At 43.3% G+C, this 21,443-nt stretch overlaps 1 protein-coding gene across 1 annotated transcript in view; it reads left to right on the forward strand.

Annotated features, from left to right (window-relative positions):
- Positions 1-21,443, forward strand: part of LOC124797974 (dystroglycan 1-like) — a 137,896-nt gene that overhangs the window by 74,627 nt on the left and 41,826 nt on the right. Inside the window, exon 2 of the mRNA XM_047261144.1 lies at positions 11,413-11,737. Within this exon, the coding sequence (XP_047117100.1) occupies positions 11,413-11,737 (325 nt within the window). The remainder of the gene's footprint in view (positions 1-11,412; positions 11,738-21,443) is intronic.

A 21,443-nucleotide genomic window follows, 5' to 3' on the forward strand; every position in this document is an offset into this window, starting at 1 on the left:
ACGAACTACAAAGGATGTACGTCATCCACTAGCGACATCCGTTGTGCATAAACTTTGGTGTAGTTATGTTTAAGTAAACATTGGAACCACGGAAAGTAGTAGTAATACTTGCTTAGTCGAACTTAAAAGGGACTGTCGCTTCGGAGAAAATGACAAAACGTCTGTAGCAAAACGTGTTTACGAAATGAGGCAATGAAATAAAATGCAGTGAGACTAGTGTTTTAGCTAAGACTACGCATTATCATGCGCTTTCGTATAAAGAGACAATCGAAATTCATAAACACTATGTTACTGTTGACAGAAAATAAAAGGGAGTTACGTAAAATTAAATATGGATGCCGAATTTACTCCAAGACACTAATGATCGATTAATTTTAATCGAGAACGATGTTACCAGCCACGGATAATCACGTAACAAATGGTAGTGCCCCCTGTACAGCTGGGTGATTTCCGGTCGTCCTTGAATTGGATGCGACTTCTTATTTATATCTGTTGTTTCCCTATGTAACAACCGTACCACAACAAAGGTCAGCATTTAATAACGATTGTGGTGTTGCTCACGCTACTAAATACTGCATTTTCGGGCAACAACAGTCATATTATGTGGCAGGTGTCATTAGAGCACAATTAATAAAGTCATTTGATGTAATAATCAAAAAACTAGGCACTCATCTTTTTGTGTTTCCCACGCTGATCTCGTCGTAAAATCATGGCTCAATCGTTGAAAATCTAGGTGATTATGATTCCAAGCTCGGATGCAAAGAGGCCTAGGTTTTATTCTGCTATATTCAAAAGTTTTGTAGATGAGCTTCACAAATCATTCTTAAAGATTACACTTTTGCTGGACAATGGTGATGTAAAAAAATAATCAGCACTCCGAAATTGAGTTACACTTCCTTTAAATTGCTTTTATTGCAATATCACGTAAACACAAAACATCACTTCACAATACAAAACATACTTGAAACCATCTTCCTCACATTTTATAAGCCAACTACAAAATGCATCTTTGCAACATGACGTCCAAGACTTGACCTTTTCAAGGTCTGACTCTCTAACAACTCAACAACTAACTGACAATCGCTTACGCGCCCAAAAATCAGAGTTACAAGTACGTCAAAGATCATAGTGACAAAAGAAAGAAAACACATAAGAATAATATCATTGCAATATAAACATATCGAGGTATCAAAAGTGAAATCAAATCTGAATGTTTTCTCAGAAGTATGTTAAGTAGTTAACAGAAATGCAGTAGAATATTACTGGTATCGAGAGGTTCAGGTGAGGTACCATAATGGTTACGTAATTCAAGTACCATTACACCCACCACTGGGGACGAAACGTCAGTGAATAGTTTCATATATTGGCCACGGCTTCTTAGTGTGGAAGTTTTAAGCGAAAGTGCGTTTATATATTTTTATTTAAGTCGTGCAATGCACAGGTTGAATATGTCAGTGTGCTAGTAATAATGGGGTATGTGAACTGGTTATGCCTATATTGCTTTTCTTTTCTTGGTGTGTGTACGTGAGCATGGTGCCATGGATAGACTGTCCAGCATCAAATCATTAACGTTATGTGATCAAAACGAATAGGAATGAAGACATTTAATAGGAACAGCGACTCAGAGAGTACAGTTCATAAAGCCGACCGTTGTGACCGAGCGGTTGTAGGCGCTTCAGTCCGGCACCACGCAGCTGGTATAGTCGCAGGTTCGAATCCTGCCTCGGGCATGGATGTGTGTGATATCCTTAGGTTAGTTAGGTTTACGTAGTTCTAAGTCTAGGGGACCGATGACATCAGATGTTAACTCCCATAGTGCTTAGAGCCATTTTTTTTAACAGTTCATAAATGCAGAAACACATGAGACTAAGGGCATAAAAAGTCTTTCGCAGAAATAGGTGATAGTCGTTATTACGCTCAGTCTTCCGAATACGGTTATTCGAGGGCAATAGAAGTCAGAAGAGCAGGTCTACTGGTAGGCTTTAGTTAAAAGTTAGCGCAGCTTGAAGAAACAAATCATAAGAGCTACTTCTTACTTATTGCACTCCTTGAATTGTCCTACATCTATAAACGTACTCTGCAAGCCACCGCATAATGTATGGCGGAGGGTACCATCGTTTGACATTTGTGGATGAATGAAGGAATCTATCAATCAACAGGCCTGTGACACACACACACACACACACACACACACACACACACACCTTGAAATAAGGAATGATTGTAAAAAGCAATTAGATTAGGACAATTAATGAACTTGGAAATCTGTGTTGTTTAATCTCAAATTATTTTGGCATGTACTTGGATCAATTGTGAATAGGAAAATTTCGTAGATCATGTCACGTTCGATTGCAATCGTCACTTTACAATCTTTTGACACTTCAAGAGAACGGATTTCGTTTTGCGCAAATATAAGATTAATTGCCTATATAAGACAAACAAGTATCTGGCGCAATTGTTACATTGCTTACTCATGCTACAATGGCAGGTTATCAACATTTAAGTGAGTTTGAACCAGGTGTTATAGTCGGCGCACGAGCCATGGGACACAGCATCTCCGATGTAGCGATGAAGTGGGGATTTTTCCGTACTACAATTTCACGAGTGTACCATGAATATCAGGAATCTGGTAAAACATCAAATCTTCGACATCGCTGCGGCCGGAAAAGTATTCTGCAAGAACGGGACCAACGACGACTGAAGAGAATAGTTCAACGTGACAGAAGGGCAATCTTTTCGCAAATTGCTGCAGATGCGGGGCCATCAACAACCGTCAGCGTGCGAACCATTCAACGGAACATAATCGACATGGGCTTTCGGAGCCGAAGACCCAAGCATATACCCCTGATGACTGCATGACACAAAGCTTTACGCCTCGCCTGGGCCCGTCAGCACCGACATTGGACTATTGATGACTGGAAAAATGTTGCCTGCTGGGACGAGCTTTGTTTCAAATTGTATCGAGCGGATGGATGTGTACGGGTATGGACACAACCTCATGAATCCATGGACCCCGCATGTCAGCAGGGGACTGTTGGTGGAGTCTCAGTAAATGGTGTGGGGCGTGTGCAGTTGGAGTGATATGGGACCCCTGATACGTCTAGATACGACTCTGACGTACGTAAGCGTCCTGTCTGATAACCTGCATCCATTCACGTCCGTTGTGCCCTCCGGCGGATTTGGGCAATTCCAGCAGGACGTTGCGACACCCCACACGTCCAGAATTGCTACTGAGTGGCTCCAGGAACACTCTTCTGAGTTTAAACACTTCCGCTGGCCACCACCAAACTCCACCGACATAACATTTTTGAGCATATCTGGGATGCCTTGCAACGCGCTATTGAGAAGATATCCCCCCCTCTCGTACTCTTACGGATTTATGGACAGCCCGGCAGGATTCATGGTGTCAATTCCCTCCAGGACTATTTCAGACATTAAACGAGTCCATATCATGTCGTGTTGCGGCACTTCTGCGTGCTGGCGGGGGCCCCACATGATGTTAGGCAAGTGTACCAGTTTCTTTGACCCTTCAGTGTATATTTCTAGATGTCTATTTCGGCTGTGGAAACGTTTCTTAAAGAAGTTTCTGGAGATTTTTTCCTCCATATTTTCAATAAGAAACCTTCAGTAATTAATGCTGTGTATCTGTGATAAACAATTAGTACCCGCAGTCGAAGCCCGATAATTGTGTCGATAGCTGAATAAGCGGTGCTGGCAAGTATGCCTCGTGCTCTTGTAGATCAACACTAAACATCTTTCTCGGAATCCAAGTTGTGGTAGACAGTATAGAGAATTTGTGAACAGGGACTCTTTTCTGTTCCAAGGTCATTTGTTGTGTATCTGTCTGCGGTGAGTGAGTGAGTGAGTGAGAGAGAGAGAGAGAGAGAGAGAGAGAGAGGGTGTTGTAGAGGGGAATGAGTACGTAATATTTTGAAGAGGAACCAATGTCCAAAACTTACCATTACCGTGCTACAGCCGTTTGAAAATATGTTTGTTAGGTATTTATACAACAGGGTAGTCATGGTGGGGGATGACTACGTCGGATCAGCTGATGTCATTTAACGTGTGTCCTACTTCTCTGACCTGGTTCGAACCTCATTACGTGTCTGTGAGTGTTAGAGTAATATGGTTGAATACACGTTTGCAGAATACATCGACATGGGCCTTCTATATGGCGAAGCTCACAGTAATGAAACAGCTGCTCGTCGCCTTTATCAAGATCGTTCTCCACAACGTCCGACCCCGTCGCATGTCCTTTTCTCCATAATTACGCAACAGCTTCCAGAAAGGGTACCTTCACCGTCAGCAGGCGTGGCTGTGGAGCTCCAACGAGACGCCGCACACCCGAATTGAAAGAAGGCGTACTGCATCACGCTGAAGAGAACTTGTCGACGAGTACACGAGCAGTTTCTTTAGCTATTAACGAGTGGAACTGAAAAACAAATGATGTACTGGGTCACGCCTAATCAGTTACTCGTAAAAGTGGTCGCAGAACATTAGTTGGAGTAACGTTCTGCGGGAAGGAGAAGTACTTTGGAAAATGATTGATGTGACTGGAATAGTTTGGGTCAGAACGGGTTTATGTGTGTCTGCATTTTGGGTAGGGGTTATTTGCACGGAATCCGGGTAGAATGAGGGAGGACGGAGGCTCTGTGACAGTATTTTGATCATCACCCGTTGAGATGACGATTTTTTCTGTTAATGTAAACAGTGATTACACTGAAAGTTTTTGAAACAACGCCTCCAATGAATAATATTTGTATTTTATTACTTTACACGATGCTTTTCAAGCCTTGTGGGCACCATCATCGGCTTTTCTATGCAGTTACTTTGTTCTGTTGAGCGAGGAGGGCGAAGAGTTTTAAATTTATAGGTGGCGAAAAAAAAAAGATAGCGAATGAAAAAGAGAATAACAGATAAAACCTGCGAAACTTACCAGATAAGCTGAGTAAAAAATCCTTGGACGCTATGTTGTCTTATGTTGAAAATTGTGTATCCCCAGACATGTCAATGTTTTGCAAAAGAACCCAGCCTACCCACAAGAATCTAGATCTATTCGCAGAAACTAAAAGAAGGTGAATCACTGTGAAAATAAACATATAGAATTTGCTACCCGCAATTATTTCAGTAATTTTAGAGACTTGTTCTTAATATAATAGCTGTGAACAATGAAAAGAGTTATTCTTCATGCCATAGCTGGTAAAGATGTAACTACCATACAAATATCAAAATATAGTATAACTTCAGCTCCGGAAAGGAAGGTATATACTCATCTGTAGTTAATGTTTAGTATATCATATGTTAAACTATTTACATCTACAGGGTGTGAACGATAATTGTTTACGAGAACACAGTGGTGCAGTGAAATCTGAGACGAACAATTTAAGGCACTTGTGGTTTACAAAGTCGGGAAACAACTTCAGACTAGCGCCGCGTGATGTTTTGGAATTCTGCTCGTCCTGTCATGCCATGGACTTAATCGAGCATCTACAAATTGTAGAACTGTCGTTTATGTACAGTGTACCTCACAATTTTGTGAATTTTAACTGCATAAAATTAACAATTAAATCGTTTTGTTTCTATTGCCTTCTTACTACGATATTATTGTCTCTGAAAGGATAACGTTTAGATCGAATTGTAGACGTACGTACTTTTGGCATAACGCGTTCAGAAGACATTGTTCTTCCATTACCCTCACAGGGAAGGTTAACCTGCCTATTTAAAGGAAGCTAGCTGCGTGTGAGGGCGAGAGGGTATTCAACATTTTGCGCGGCGCCCATGCGCTGTATCTTAGGAGCTTTGTAGACCAATTAGAGGTTTTTTCACGGCTCGATAGACCGCAAGTGTCTTACAACGAATAGTTCGTTTTGACTTTTTCTACATCACTGTGGTACGTTGTAAATAGTTACAGTTTGTCATTTACAGATAAACAGGTGCATCTTGAGCGAAGCGAAGTCGTATGGCGGTGTAGTTACCTGGTTAAGTTTCGCGTTTTGTCTCATTCTTATTGGCATTCGTTTCCTTCTTCCACGATTTCCGAAAGTTAACACCTAAACATCTGAAAACAGAAGCACACTGTTCTGAAGCATCATCAGAGCTCAGGGACAAGAAAATTAATGTAACCACCTAGATAAACCTGAAAATGTGTCCACAGGTCCTGAAATGCGTAGTGTAGTGTAATAAAAGACAAATATAAGTGTTGGTTGGTTGGGAGAGGGAACCAAACAGCGAGGTCATCGATCCCATCAGATTAGGGAGAATGGGGAAGAAAGTCGGCCGTGCCCTGTCAAAGGAACGTTCTCGGTATTAACATGAAGCGATTTAGGGAAATCATGGAAAACCTAAATCAGGATGGTCGGACGAGGGTTTGACCCGTAGTCCTCCCGAATTCAAGTCCATTGTGCTAACACTGCGCCGCTCCACTCGCTCAAATATTAGTGCTTGAAGGCTCTGTTTAATATACTCTGAAAGTATTCAGTACAATCACATGCGTAGCTGCAGAAATCCATAAAATTAAATTAATGGTGTTTTGTTGGCCACGTTCACATTGGTCCTCGAAAAATTTTTCGTTTTTGCTTTGGTTTCGTCCATCCGATAATGTTCTGGTAAACTAAGATTTTTTTCTGTTGTTATTTGACATTGCCAAATCGGAAGATACGCGAACTGTTATGTTAAAATATGTAGATAAAAAAAATCCTAGGTCAAGACCGCTAAAACTCGCTTATTTAATAACTAGTTTCAGCTTATTGACGAGCCGTCTTCAGTGCTAAAGTACAGAAAATTGCACAACAGAAATGAACAATAGCGCAATATATTTTGTATTTAAACTTCCATTCTGTGATACATAGCAATAAAAATTTTATTATTTGATTCCGTGTATACCAGCCACCAGGTATTACATTACATCATAATCTGTTCGGCTGAATCGCTCTTGTTGGCATGTGCAAACTGACTTTTTTTGTATTGATTGTGACAATATAAAGACATATAAAATGCTTTTGGTAGGTGATATACAGCTATGATCTTACCTAAAGTAGGTCGTCATAGTTACATATACTCTATCACTAGCCAGCCATAAGACTAACTCGTTGTACTACAGGAGCTAGCAAGTTGCTGCAGGACGGCGGTCGGAGAACTAATCACATATGTAACATTAGTGCTACACGAAAGCGGTATCAGATGGCGCTTCCAGCAAACGAAGTTTTACAGAGTTGAGCCTCTATTATAACTAGTGTCAATAACTGCTTCTCTTATATGAAGAACCTTCACTCAATATATTCTAGTGTATCCATTGATTATTTTATACTCATGTACTTTGCGATACAATTTGACATTCTTTTTACCTCTGTTAGGTGGGTGTCACATTATTACGCTTTTATGCACATAATTTATGCTGAATCTCCATATATGCAGCTATTAGCTGTGAGCTACTTCACTATATGTATTACCGTGTGCCCAGCACTTAGATCTTTAGCTACATTTGGTCTGCATCTCTTCTCTATGGCTTACATCTTCGCTACTTGGCTTTGAACATGTAGTCATTCAATTTGTGCTTTTACACATATGGTCAAGAGGTACCCTATTCTGTTCATGTATGAACTTAGGTTATCTGTTCATTCATTGGTGTAATGAAAACCACGTATCTCGATGATTATAACTGGTACCTAGACCTCGAGTAACAGTATTTACTCGCTTTATTATTCAGTGTAATGGTTGTAGATCATTGCCACTGTTAATACTTTCCTGTATCTTAAATATTGTGCTACTTTCAACTATGACCATTTTATTTGCTTCTTTTTAGTGGTTTTCTGGTTGTTACTGCTTAAGAAATAGCCTATGTTCGGTATAAGATTACTACAGATTGTAGAAATGTAACATAGGTCACGAATCGCGCGGTCCGTCCCGCCGCAGATTCTAGTCCTCCCTCGGACATGGGTGTGTGTGTGTTGTCCTTAGCGTAAGTTAGTCTAAGTAGTGTGTAAGTCTAGGGACCGATGACCTCAGCAGTTTGGTCCCTTAGGAATTCACACAGATTTGAATAGAAATGTAACATAGTTAGTTACGCTGCCATTCTGTATGTTACTATAGAGGCACGATTCTGTAAAACTTCGTTGACTGATAGCGCCATCTGACAGCGCTTTCGTGTAGCAATAACGCAGCATTTGTGGTTAGTTCTCTGACAGCCGTCCTGCAGCTGCTTCCTTGTTAACACATGGCTAGTGATAGACTGTATGCAACCACGACGACCTACTTTAGGTAAGATCACAGCTGTATATCGCCTACCAAAATCACTTTGTATGTCATTATATTGTCACAATCAATACAAAAAAATTCAATTTGTACATGCCAACAAGAGCGATTCAGCCGAACAGATTATGACGCAATGTAACGACTGGTGGCTGGTATACACGGAATCAAATAATAAAATTTTTCAAAAATGTTCGAATGTGCGTGAAATCTTATGGGACTTAACTGCTAAGGTCGTCAGTCGCTAAGCTTACACACTACTTAACCTAAATTATCTTAAGGAAAAACACAAACACCCATGCCCGAGGCAGGACTCGAACCTCCGCCAGGATCAGCCGCACAGTCCATGACTGCAGTGCCTTAGACCAATAAAATTTTTATTGCCATGTATCATAGAATGGAAGTTTAAATATAAAATGTATTATGCTATTGTCCATTTCTGTTGTGTAGTTTTCCGTTTCAGATTTGAAGCTGATTCGTCAATGAGCTGAAACAAGTTACCAAATAAATGAGTTTCAGCGATCTTGACCTAGGATTTTTTATCCACATGTTTTAAGATTTTTTTACCGTCTAGTCCAGTGGTCGTAAAAAAGGCGGTTCTTGGGCTGCTTGCGGCCCACATCAAATATCAGTGCGGTCCGCGATTCTCACACCGTATTTTATAACGTGCATCTAGCAGAAAACAGCCCAATCCAAAAACGTCAACTGACGTTAAGAGCGTGTAACGCTCGTTTCGCAGTAATTCCCGCAATCGTGACGTCATTTTGACGTCACACAGAAAATCGACGACCGCATGATTGGCTATCGACTTACGTTAGTATTCGACACAGGCCTCTCGCAAGATTTCATGCGCTCGTACCGGACATTTACAAAAACACTTCATTCTTGGAATTATTTATTATAATTATTGCTATAATAAAATGTCACGTAATGATTTATCGAAGGTTAGTGCTTTCATATAAGAGTCCTCCCTTCGAAGTGGGTTGTTATCATCAGTAATTTACAAAGTAAACATGAAACAGACTTGTTTTGTAATTTGCAGTATGCCGTTTCAGTGTAACGGAGCATTGAAAATTTATCAGAAACACATCACCATTATCATTAAATGTCACTTAATAACACAGACACCACAACAAATATCACTTAATAACGCGTCAAAAATACAAGTCTGCAAGATAGAATATGATGACCAAGACCGGAGTTAAACATCGCAGGGTTAAGTGCTAGCATGTGAGTAACGTCGTGGTTTCTGGTGTCGAAAGCTGTTGGTTTGCATCCCGTTACATGCAAGTTCAAATGGCTCTGAGCACTATGGGACTTAACTTCTGAGGTCATGAGTCCTCTAGGACTTAGAACTATTTAAACCTAACTAACCTAAGGACATCACACACATCCATGCCCGAGGCAGGTTTCGAACCTGCGACCGTAGTGGTCGCGCGGCTCCAGACTGTGTCGCCTTGAACCGCTCGGCCACATCGGCCGGCTACATCCAAGTTTTTTTTCATATTACCGTTGTTAACACGTTTTTTTACATTCTCGTGAATGTAATACAGGTTTGTTCTGCAATATTCGATATTATTTACATTCAGTCTGATCCGAGGACAAAGTATGAAATAAATATTTACAGATTTCCGAGTATGTGGTTTGGCAGGAACCTAAGAGGACACCTTAAACTACTACGACCTAATCGAGGAGCAATAACATTATATTCTTCTTTTTTACAAAGTCAATAGCCGATCATGCGGTCATCGATATCGTGCGTTACGTCAAGATGACGACATGTCTGCGGGAATTGTTGTGAAGTGAGCATTACCCGTTAAGAGCTTCCTAAGAGAGTAGTTTTCCCGCTCAGTAAACAACAAGTTGCTATAGAGACAGCAATATATTAAGAAGTTCTCAATTTTAATTGACGTTGGTGAATTTGACCGTGAGTTAAGTAAAGCTGGCCGCTGACCTCAGGGACAGAAGGGTAAATAGCGTGGCCGCAGCGGTGTTTAGAGATGAGAGGCAGAGAAAGTTTCATTGTCTGTCTTCCATACCGACAACTGACTGGTTTGCGCGACTTGTACCGATTCTCTGCTACTTCATTAATTTTGACACAGAAGAAACATGGATTCGTCAGTGCGCACTATAGAGACGGCTATGTTCTAAAGCGGTAGATATTAGTAGCAAGAAGTATTAAATTAAGAGTGCTGTAATGCTACACAATAAGCTGAAGAAAAGGGGCCGGCCAGGGTGTCCGAGCGGTTCTAGGCGCTACATGCTGGAACCGCGCCACCGCTACGGTCGCAGGTTCGAATCCTGCCTCGGGCATGGATGTGTGTGATGTTAGTTAGGTTTAATTAGTTCTAAGTTCCAGGGTACTGATGGCCTCGGAAGTCAAGCCCCATGGTGCTCAGAGCCATTTTTTAGAAGAAAAGTGATAGTCAGAAACTTAATAAACATCTGTGATTGTCTCTCACATTCAGTAGTGCATTCGTATATAAGTAGAGTTACTGTTATTAACTTGTTACTCGTCCGCTCACACGGAGAACACAACAAAACTTCGTAAGGCAACTAAAATACTATGGCGTCGCTCAGAGTGGCAGGAAACTGAAACAGAGAACAGTAGCCACGAAGTGTTTCGAATTGTGCCGACTTTTAACGATCAGTGTTAGGGGGCAGGCGACCTATGTATCGCGCCCTTGCTATAGCTACGCTATTTTGGCCTCTTAACATACTAATTTATGTACTGTTGCAATTAACAATATGACTTTTGCATACGCAGCCGGACGGCCCAAAATGTCTATACTGGCTCTTGAACAACAGAGCTGCTATTCTCCTGGTGTTAGAGAAGTGAACACGTTACCTTAGATGTGATTCTTGAAGCTTTCCCAGCGTACTGAACATTGTTAGGTTTCGGGAGTGCAGCCCGATCATGTTGACTTCTTGCCACAATATTTCGGCTGGCACCCGTCTAGTCACCTTCAAGTGCGTGTCCGCCACAAGAAGTCAACAAGATCCGGCTGCAATCCCGAAACCTCACAGAATATGTTACCTTAGATGTTTTACAAATGCAGAGTAATTATCTGATGTTTCCAGGTTGAATATGTTTTTCTTTTGCAGCAAAATGAGAAGTGGTGGTACTTTTCACTAAGCCCGCGGTGTGTTTTTGTGTGTTGGCAGGCGGCCGGCCCATGCGCGAGTGTTCGTGATGGCGGCGCCGCGCACCCGCCCACGGCCGCTCTCCGGCCACTGCCCCCTGCTCATCTTCCTCCTGGTGGCCACGACGGCCGCCACCGTCTCCACTTCTTCGTCCTCCTCCTCCGCCCCCTCCTCGCCCTCTGAGGAGGACTTCGCCTTCGAGCCAGAGGAGGGCGCCCCGCCTCCCGCGCCCGACGGCCCGCTGCGGCGACAGTGGGGAGTGCCCGACCGCCTCGCCGTCGCGGGCCGCCTGCTGCAGATAGACATCCCTGCAGACGCCTTCTCCGGCGCCGTCGACCGATACGACGTGAGTACTGGACAGGGGACTGCATCGGCGTAACGAAGCGGCGCCCACTTCACATCGCTCACTTTTACCCGGCTCGGCTTCACGCGGGCGTGTGATCGTCGAGTGTGGATCAAGAGATACGTGACCTACAAGAGGCTTAGGCTGCGTTCACAGTGGTACCGAGATCGGTGGAGTCTTCCGACAACCGACATCGGTTGAAGATGGCCGATATCGACCAGTCGAACACAGCTAGTGTCAGCCGATGGTGGTCGGAAACGGCCAATATTGACCGAGATCAGTCGTAGGTGATACGTGTCGTCCGACGTCGGTCGGAGTTGTTCGGTGCCAGCCGACGTCGGTCGGAGGTGGCTGATGTCGGTCGGAGGTGGCCGGTGTCGGGTGACGTCGATCGGAGTTGGTCGGTGCTGGCCGACGTCGGTCTGTGCTGGCCGACGTCGGTCGGAGGTGTCCGACGTCGGTCGGAGGTGCTGGCCGACGTCGGTCGGAGGTGGTGGCCGGCGTCGGTCGGAGGTGGTGGCCGACGTCGGTCGGACGTGCTGGCCGACGTCGGTCGGAGGCGGCCGGTGTCGGTTGGAGGTGGCCAGTGTCGGCTGACGTCGATCGGAGTTGGTCGGTGCCGGCTGACGTCAGTCGGAGGTGGCCAGTGTCGGTCGGAGGTGGCCGGTGTCGGCCTATGTCGGTCGGAGTTGTTCAGTGCCAGCCGACGTCGGTCGGAGGTGGCTGGTGTCGGTCGGAGGTGGCCAGTGTCGGCCGACGTCGGTCTAAGAGGGACTGACGTTTCCAAATAAGTACGCCAGTCCGCGAGCTACCACATTGCGGGCGATCTCAGCAACCAACTGTAGAATTAGGACGATGATCAGTGAAATTCAGATGAGTTTGTCTTCTTCGGTTGAATTGGCTGACATTCTCACGCATGAAATATAGACTGTGAGGATGAAAATAATCATTGGAATATAGCTGAAATCATAGCTTTACAGGGAACTTCGAGTAGGCAAAATCTGTACCAGAAGTCTGAGGAGTAATTTGCAAACTTAAAAATTACTCTGTTTAAGGGAGAAAGATGGCGTATCTTACACTTAAATTTGTTGTACTAAATGTTCTTGGGTCGTGGTAGAGGGACATTAGCTTACCACGAATAATAATAATAATAATAATAATAATAATAATAATAATAATAATAATAATAATAATAATAATTATTTCAGAATGAGATTTTCACTCTGCAGCGGAGTGTGCGCTGATATGTAACTTCCTGGCAGATTAAAAGTGTGTGCTGGACCGAGACTCGAACTCGGGACCTTTACCTTTCGCGGGCAAGTGCTCTACCACATTATCTACATCTACATGGATACTCTGCAAATGCCGGCCGAAGTGGCCGTGCGGTTAAAGGCACTGCAGTCTGAAACCGCAAGACCGCTACGGTCGCAGGTTCGAATCCTGCCTCGGGCATGGATGTTTGTGATGTCCTTAGGTTAGTTAGGTTTAACTAGTTCTAAGTTCTAGGGGACTAATGACCTCAGCAGTTGAGTCCCATAGTGCTCAGAGCCATTTGAACCATTTGAACTCCGCAAATCACATTTAAGTGCCTGGCAGAGGGTTCATCGAACCACCTTCTCCATCAGCATCGACCACGCTGATGTGGCCATCCTCAAACTGTTGGCAACATTTCATTACGAACTCGACGTGACATTGCAGTTGGTCGATATACCATCAGTATTTAGAAGTTTTGCTCAAGCACTTCAACTACGGGGTCCGTTTCCAGTTGCTGTGCCGTTTCACTCCCACGCTGTGATGCACCTCTTATCCGTACTGAGCAAAACTGTGTCTGCAGGTAACCCGGGACATGTACTCTCTTTTGAAAATGCTCAACTTTTGTGGCGTAATGGTCTTACCTTCTGGTGTCCATACTTAGATTTTTTAATTTTTTTATAAAAGTTATGGAGCATAACTTAAAGATTTTATATTACAGACTTCTTCCGGGTCCTTGGTGGACTGAATACTGTGAAATTTACAACGTAGACGAGAGGTGTTGAACTGCAGCTGTTATAGTAGTTCGTGAGCCGTGCAGGGATAGCTCATTCGGCAGAGCATTGCGTTATTATTATTATTATTATTATTATTCGTGGAAAGCTAATGCCCATAATAATAATAATAGTAATAAATATTATTATTATTATATTAGGCAAAAACATAAATTTTAGAGTAATATATTGTGAACAGGGTATCATCTGGAGTGCCCCAGGGAAGTGTGGTAGGTCCGCTGTTGTTTTCTATCTACATAAATGATCTTTTGGATAGGGTGGATAGCAATGTACGGCTGTTTGCTGATGATGCTGTGGTGTACGGGAAGGTGCCGTCGTTGAGTGACTGTAGGAGGATACAAGATGACTTGGCCCAGGATTTGTGATTGGTGTAAAGAATGGCAGCTAACTGTAAATATAGATAAATGTAAATTAATGCAGATGAATAGGAAAAAGAATCCCGTAATGTTTGAATACTCCATTAGTAGTGTAGCGCTTGACACAGTCACATCGATAAAATATTTGGGCGTAACATTGCAGAGCGGTATGAAGTGGGACAAGCCTGTAATGGCAGTTGTGGAGAAGGCGGATAGTCGTCTTCGGTTCATTGGTAGAATTTTGGGAAGATGTGGTTTATCTGTAAAGGAGACCGCATGTAAAACGCTAATACGACCTATTCATGAGTACTGCTCGAGCGTTTGGGATCCCTATCAGGTCGGATTGAGGGAGGACATAGAAGCAATTCAGAGGCGGGCTGCTAGATTTGTTACTGGTAGGTTTGATCATCACGCGAGTGTCACGGAAATGCTTCACGAACTCGGGTGGGAGTCTCTAGAGGAAAGGAGGCGCTCTTTTCGTGAATCGCCACTGAGGAAGTTTAGAGAATCAGCATTTGAGGCTGACTGCAGTAAAATTTTACTGCCGCCAACTTATATTTCGCGGAAAGACCACAAAGATAAGATAAGAGAGATTAGGGCTCGTACAGAGGCATATAGGCAGTCATTTTTCCCTCGTTCTGTTTCGGAGTGGAACGGGGAGAGAAGACGGTAGTTGTGGTACGAGGTACCCTCCGCCACGCACCGTATGGTGGATTGCGGAGTATGTTATAGATGTAGATGTAGATGAAAATGGAAAAACGTACGCCACATCTGCGAATCACTTCGCATAACAGAATCGGCACCTTACTGGCATAAAACTAATAATTTGTATTAATAATTTGCATACAGCTAATGGCTACCTACAATAGACAAAAAAAGATCCACCAGAGTAACTTTAAGCATAAGATAAGGCATCCTTCTCACTTGAACAAATAATTTTTTGAGGTTATAATTTATGCCTGGAAGTTCCGGTAAAGATTTTGCCTACTTGTGGTTTTCAGGACAGTTGCAATTCCAGTCCATAGATTCAGTTACATCCCTATTATGATATTTTTCATCCTGTGGATGCCACAAACTATTCCTTGCAATCCATGTTTAGTGTGTCTTGCGTCGGCCTACTCGACCGAAAGAAACAGACTGATTCGAATTTCAGAGATTGTCGTCCGAAGTCTGTACTTTCGGGCGATGAGATCGACTGCATTGTGACTATCCATGTATTGGCGTACTGATATGAAAAGATCGACAGTGTTCGATCGTCGGAGGAATCAAGCGGTTGTCGGTGCCACTGTGATCGCAGCAGCATTAAGTCCGTTTTACACGGGCGAGTTTTTGGCCGAAATCGTCGACTCGTTGTGGATGCGCGTCATTTGCTTGCGTGTAAATCAGATGACCACCACGTCGAGGGGATATCAGTGACGTCAGTGATCAACTGACAGTATCAAGCGGTGGAAATATAAAAATAGACTAGTGTGCTGCAGGCTGTGCATGACTAAGAACAGGAGACCGCGGGTTCCTATGCTAACATGGGAAGTTAACCCATTTTCGTCAACTTATTTCTGTCATAGGCCTACTAACGGATCTTGTTTCTTCTTAATGTTAATTTTGTTGTTCGCTTTGGCTTCGTGATTCATAGCGAAGGTTCCTCGGTGGCCTGGTATTTTTCCTACTAGCGTTCTTTCACGAAAGAAATGAAATATTCGAAAGCAAAAAGATATTTATGTGTTAGAGTACCTGAACAAAGAAGAAGCCTGCGCTGTGCATAAACAAGAATGTAAATGAAGAAACATTTTTGATGAAAATTGTTTCAGCATTGAAAAATTCAGTTTTATTTAACAAGGAGAATAATTTTCAGTGTTCTTTGACACTTAAAAAGAAAGAGGACAAAATAAGAACATGCCGTTTTCTGTCTTCTAAACATTGTTTGATATGTTTGTAGGTATATACAGGGTTTGGACAAAAATATGGAAACAATGCGAGAAATGCGTGCTTGAACGTAAATGCAGATACTAGCCAAGCGTGCAGGTTGCGTGTTGTGTTTGAATGCGAACGGCTCCCACGCAATGTCCTCAGTACGTTGCAAGATTCAGTCGTGGTCAGAGCATTGTTCTCTGTAGATGAAAGTGCACTGTGGTGGAGCTACGTGAATTCGAAAGTGGGCGATTTGTTGGTGCTCACATGGTAACCAAAGGAGCTGGAGTGTTTGGTGTTTCAAGAGGCTTCGTATCGAAGATGCCTACCGCGTACAAGGAAAGCAGAAAAACAACATCCGTTAAGGAGAGGTTTACAATCTTTGGCCCGAAAAAAAGCATGTTCTTTGAGAATTTTTTTCTCGGGGTGTGTTATAGATATAAATGTCAAACTTTGCCAAAATTTTTATTGATACTTCCTCTACAAACTGGAATTTTATCGACCGGAAATGTCGAAGAACAAATGCGGAAGGACCGAGGAACGAAACAAAATTTCGATGTTGACCACCACGCGCGGTATGTCACAGGTCAGCCGGCTCGTCTGAAATCAAAATTGAGTTGACGTTAGCGAAGTATATAAGATTCTTTAAGAGTTGTACCTCGCTTAAGTTATTTGGACCATAGGAAACAAAATGGCGGCCATTTGAAAAAAAAGGTGTTTCATCGATTTTTCTACTTCGTCTCCCAAGTAAAAATATTTATAGTTGATGGATCGGAATAAGAGTGGTACAACTCGTAGAAAATTTAGTTAGCTTCGTCGGAAACAAAGAATCGTGCCAATCGGTTCAGTAGATTTGAAGTTACCATACCGCACGATTAGAAAAAAAAGGTCATTTCAAGAAAAACGCGTTTGAAGTTTTGACTATATATAAATGCAATATTACGCAACTTACGTTCAATCTGCTATTCCGCGTCCTCTTCCACACAGAAGGCTTTCTGCTCGATCTGGGCCATCCTGCGCTGCTCCAGAGCCGCTCGTACGGCAGGTGACAAGCGGTTTTCGGCCGCTTGAATCCCGTGGTCGTCCGAATGCTTGGTGACCTGCGTCGAATAGAGTCCCAGGGTGACGCCCATCGTCGTCATGGTCTTCAGAATTGCTGAATACCCTTCGTTGAATCTGCTCATTGCCAGGAAAGTTGCAACCTCCACAGTCTCCGTACCAGAATGCAAATGCTTGGGGGCTAACTTCCAAACACAGACGTTCAAAGTTTCATTTGAATTTTGTGTGTTTCCTCCCAAGCACCGGTACAATAACTCATCTTCCGAAAGAAAAAACTGGTGCGTGAAAAAGGCCGATTTCAGGCAGGTGCATTTTTTTATTCAACCGAGAATAACAAATGTTTCCGTTCCGTATTCAGAAAAACCGTTTCAGTGGTGGAGTCTAAACACTTTTATGAATCCAAAAATGTAATTTTTAAAAAAATTGATTTTTTGAACCAAAAGATGGTAAACCTCCTTTAGTAACAAAACAGACGAAAGAGTCTTTTGAGTGAATGTGACAGACTCTCATTGAGAAGAACTGTGACGAAAAATAATAGAACGACAGCTGCAATAGTAACTGCAGAACTGACTGTCGCCCTTGCGAACCCTGTCGGCACCAAAACAAAACTAACGAAGCTCCGAAAGCAATGAACTGCAGGTCGAGAAGGAATTCCAAAACCACTCACCAGTGATTCAGAAGCCTGTAACATGAAAACGTGGTGCCGAAGCCCTGAAACCTGGACTACGAGCAGTGAAAGAAAGTTATTTGGTTAGATGAGTCTTGCACAATTTTTCCAGGCAGGCCCTGGCAGGGATTCGGTGATGATTTGACAGCGGCATTCCACGCAAGGTCGCATTGCTACGAAGGATTATGCGACCATTTTGGCTTATCCCGTCCATGCCATGGTACAATGTATGTTTCCCAATGGTGATGCTGTATTCAAAGACGACTCAGCCGCTGTTCACACGGCTCGCATAGTCCAGGACTGGTTTTGTGAGCAGGAGGATGAATGTCGCAACTTCCCTGCCCATCACAGTCGCCAGATCTCAGTATCATTACTTTGGAGAGGAGAGTGCGTGATCGCTATCTACATCCATGATAGTTACGTGGACTTGCTCAATATTTTGTAGGAAGAGTAGTATAAGATTCCCTTGAAAACCACAGAGGAACTGTATTTATCCATTCCGAGACGACTAGAAGTTGTTTAAACGCCAACGATTTTCCTACACCGTATTAGACATGGTAATGTTTTGTGTTCTTTGTATTTCCATATTTCTGTCCACCCCTGTATTTTCTCAACCAAATAAATTTAGAGATTTTGAAATCTTTGGACGACATAGTTCCTATTCTTTCAGTTCTGAAGAGTGTGAAGAATTTACCATAGGGTATTGTCATTAATAAACTATGTTATCATCTTCTTCCTACATTCTTGTTACAACATTTGGATTTTTCATACAAAGTATGGTCCTCATAACCTCACTTTCACTGTTCGGGAACCATACTGCACAGCGGTTTTGGTGTTGACGTGTAAACAAAAACGCGCCTGTGACAGACGATACTTAGTACAGGAATAAAAAGCCAGGGGCGCTGCAGTAGACTTATAGAGCAAGTGAATAACTTCAGTTACTTGGGAAGTGTAACGAAGGATGATGCGTATTACCTGCTCGCGAAGGCAGAATACCATGCCACTACTGCTGCTACAAGCAGAATTTATCACGAGAGCCCACTGAGACAAGAAAGTTCGCTGGAGTGAAAGGTGCTTTAGTACCTATTTAGACGTTCGTTGAAGCGCGCAACAGATCGAACGGGAAACGTTCCGTGTGATTTAACACGCCACAAAGAGCACGCCAGTGCTGCACGCGCGGAGAGCAGGCTGTCGTGGCGTCGAGAGCTGAAAGGAAATAAGCAATTCTTGCCTTCTGAGCGGCCGCTGCCGTGGCAGTGAATAACACGGAAAGAAAGAGACCATTTTAGGTGAAAAAAGTGATGTGTACATGGTAGGAGGAGGGGAGCTGAACATTTCTTCGAAAATAACTTCTAACGTAGGCTATATCACTTCATGTGGATAGCAGATTTCATCATATGTAAATAAATAGATGTTTTCCACTGTAAATAACAGATTACGCTCATTCTGAAATGACGTCGTAGCTGCAGATTTAGACACGCTCGGCACTGCCCAGAAAAACAAGTCTGTGTAAACACTTTGGTATCAAAACTGCCGCGAGAACTTCTCTTTAAAGCCTCAATGGAATGTCTTTGTCGGGACTACTGTTAATGCAGAGTTTTTATTCTCTTTTTAGTTTCCTCCGCTGCTGATGCGGCGTCTACTTCTTTAACATACAGCAAATTTCGTTTAATCCTGTGTCACACTTGCTCCTGTTTTGGTAATCTTTACTTATGATCTCACAAAGACAATGTTTCCGTTCACATACGTCAATTAAAACACGTCTCCTTTGCACCAGGTTTGCGTACTCGGCCGTCTTTCACCTCTAAATCACTTCGCGCAGTACGGAAGCTGTGAAATGCGCAACTGTAAACGTTTTCCCGCTTGAAGGCACACTTTTGGACGAACCCTTCGTCTTTTTTCAGCAACATGCATGTAATATCGGTTTGACTTTCACAAGTCGATGTAGACTTGGCTCCGGTTCCGTGCAACATGCAGCAGCAGAGTGGGGGTAGCGAGTTTAGTCGGTAGGTGGAAGTGGTGGTGCCGGGTTTAGAGACGTGTGCAACAACATTCTAGGAAAAAAATTCTTGTCGTCAGCACAAAGAACTGAATTTAAAACAAAATCCAATCAGGAGAGGAACCCCCAGATAGCCTTGCAATTTTATAACCACAATGTATAACAATCCCAATGCACCATCATTAAAGAAAGTGCGAAGAACCACCACTTACGTGGATGAATAAAGAATTTACAAAATTTTAAGCTGTCTAAAATCAATTAGCAGTACGAGAATAGAAAGAAAAATCCTTGAAATCGTAGGTTTATAGTATCACCTACGTTCCCTTTGGCAACGGCCTTGCCGCAGTGGACACACCGGTTGCTGTCAGATCACCGAAGTTAAGCGTTGTCGGGCATGGCCGGCACTTGGATGGGTGACCGTCCGTGCCTCCATGCGCTGTTGCCATTTTTCGGGTGCACTCAGCCTCTTGATGCCAATTGAGGAGCTACTCGACCGAACAGTAGCTGCTCCGGTCAAAGAAAACCATCATAACGATGGGGAGAGTGGTGTGCTGACCACACGCCCCTCCTATCCGCGTCCTCTGCTGAGGATGACGTAGTGGTCGTATGGTCCCAATGGGCCACTTGTGGCCTGAAGACGGAGTGCTTTGCTTTACATTCCCTTTAAAACAACATCATCATTATTAAAAATACTCAAATATACTTTTTCAAGAAGCCCGCGTCCTGGGGAAACAGCCTCTCACTTTCAAAAGAAAGATTAGAGAGGCGATAGAAATAGCCAAAAGACCCGCCAACATGAATAGAGAGGACGGGTACAAGCTTCCGAGGTCTTGGCTGCCTGCAATAGCAGGGCTACGGAGCGGCGGCAGAGCCGTGGCGGCCCATGCAGACACGCGGAGAGCCGCAGTAGTGGTCGCGAGCACACAAAGCAATGGCACGCCGCAGCCGGCTTCTGGACAACATGGAAACAGTGTGACGTCACAGCCATCACCTGTTCTCTATTCGTCCGTCCGTCTCCTCCAATGGGTTGGATTAATATAAAGACCAATAGAAAACAGCTATTTCAGCCAATGACAGATAATAAAGGAAACACCAATAAAGCATACCTTTCACCCCTCCTCCTCCTCCTTTTACAGCCAATCAAGTAACGACACGGCTTTCTCGTGCAGCTATTTAAGGAACCAAGTGTGTTCATTTAGCAGTTAACGTAAGGTCCTGAAGAAGGCTAGCTGCAACGCTGGCCGAAACGTTGGCGCATTTTAAAATTATGACGATGCGGTCTGATACCCTGAAGAATTTTATTGAAGAAGACAACGGCCGCGGAAGCCTACTCTTACATTTACTCAAATATGGTTTCAAATTCAAGCTGGCAGTTACACAAAACTAAATCGTAACCACCAGAGGTGTGAGGAAGCACTCTAGTTTAAATGGGGCCCACAAAATACACAATAGCCACAATGAGGGCCGTGAAAACACTAACCAATAATTACAATCGTTCTTGAAAGGACTCGCAGCTATGGCCATCCGGTAGGCCATGCAAGTAAATACAAAATCTCTCACGATCAATTAGTAATGAATAGGAAGCATTTGTAACAAACACAGTCACCTCATAACTTGAAGTTCATCAAACGTCCGTAAGCGTTAGCACGCAACAAGTTTCTACAGAGCTAAAATT

Source organism: Schistocerca piceifrons, chromosome 5 (assembly GCF_021461385.2).
Source record: "Schistocerca piceifrons isolate TAMUIC-IGC-003096 chromosome 5, iqSchPice1.1, whole genome shotgun sequence".
In the NCBI taxonomy this organism is placed as follows: Eukaryota; Metazoa; Arthropoda; class Insecta; order Orthoptera; family Acrididae; genus Schistocerca; species Schistocerca piceifrons.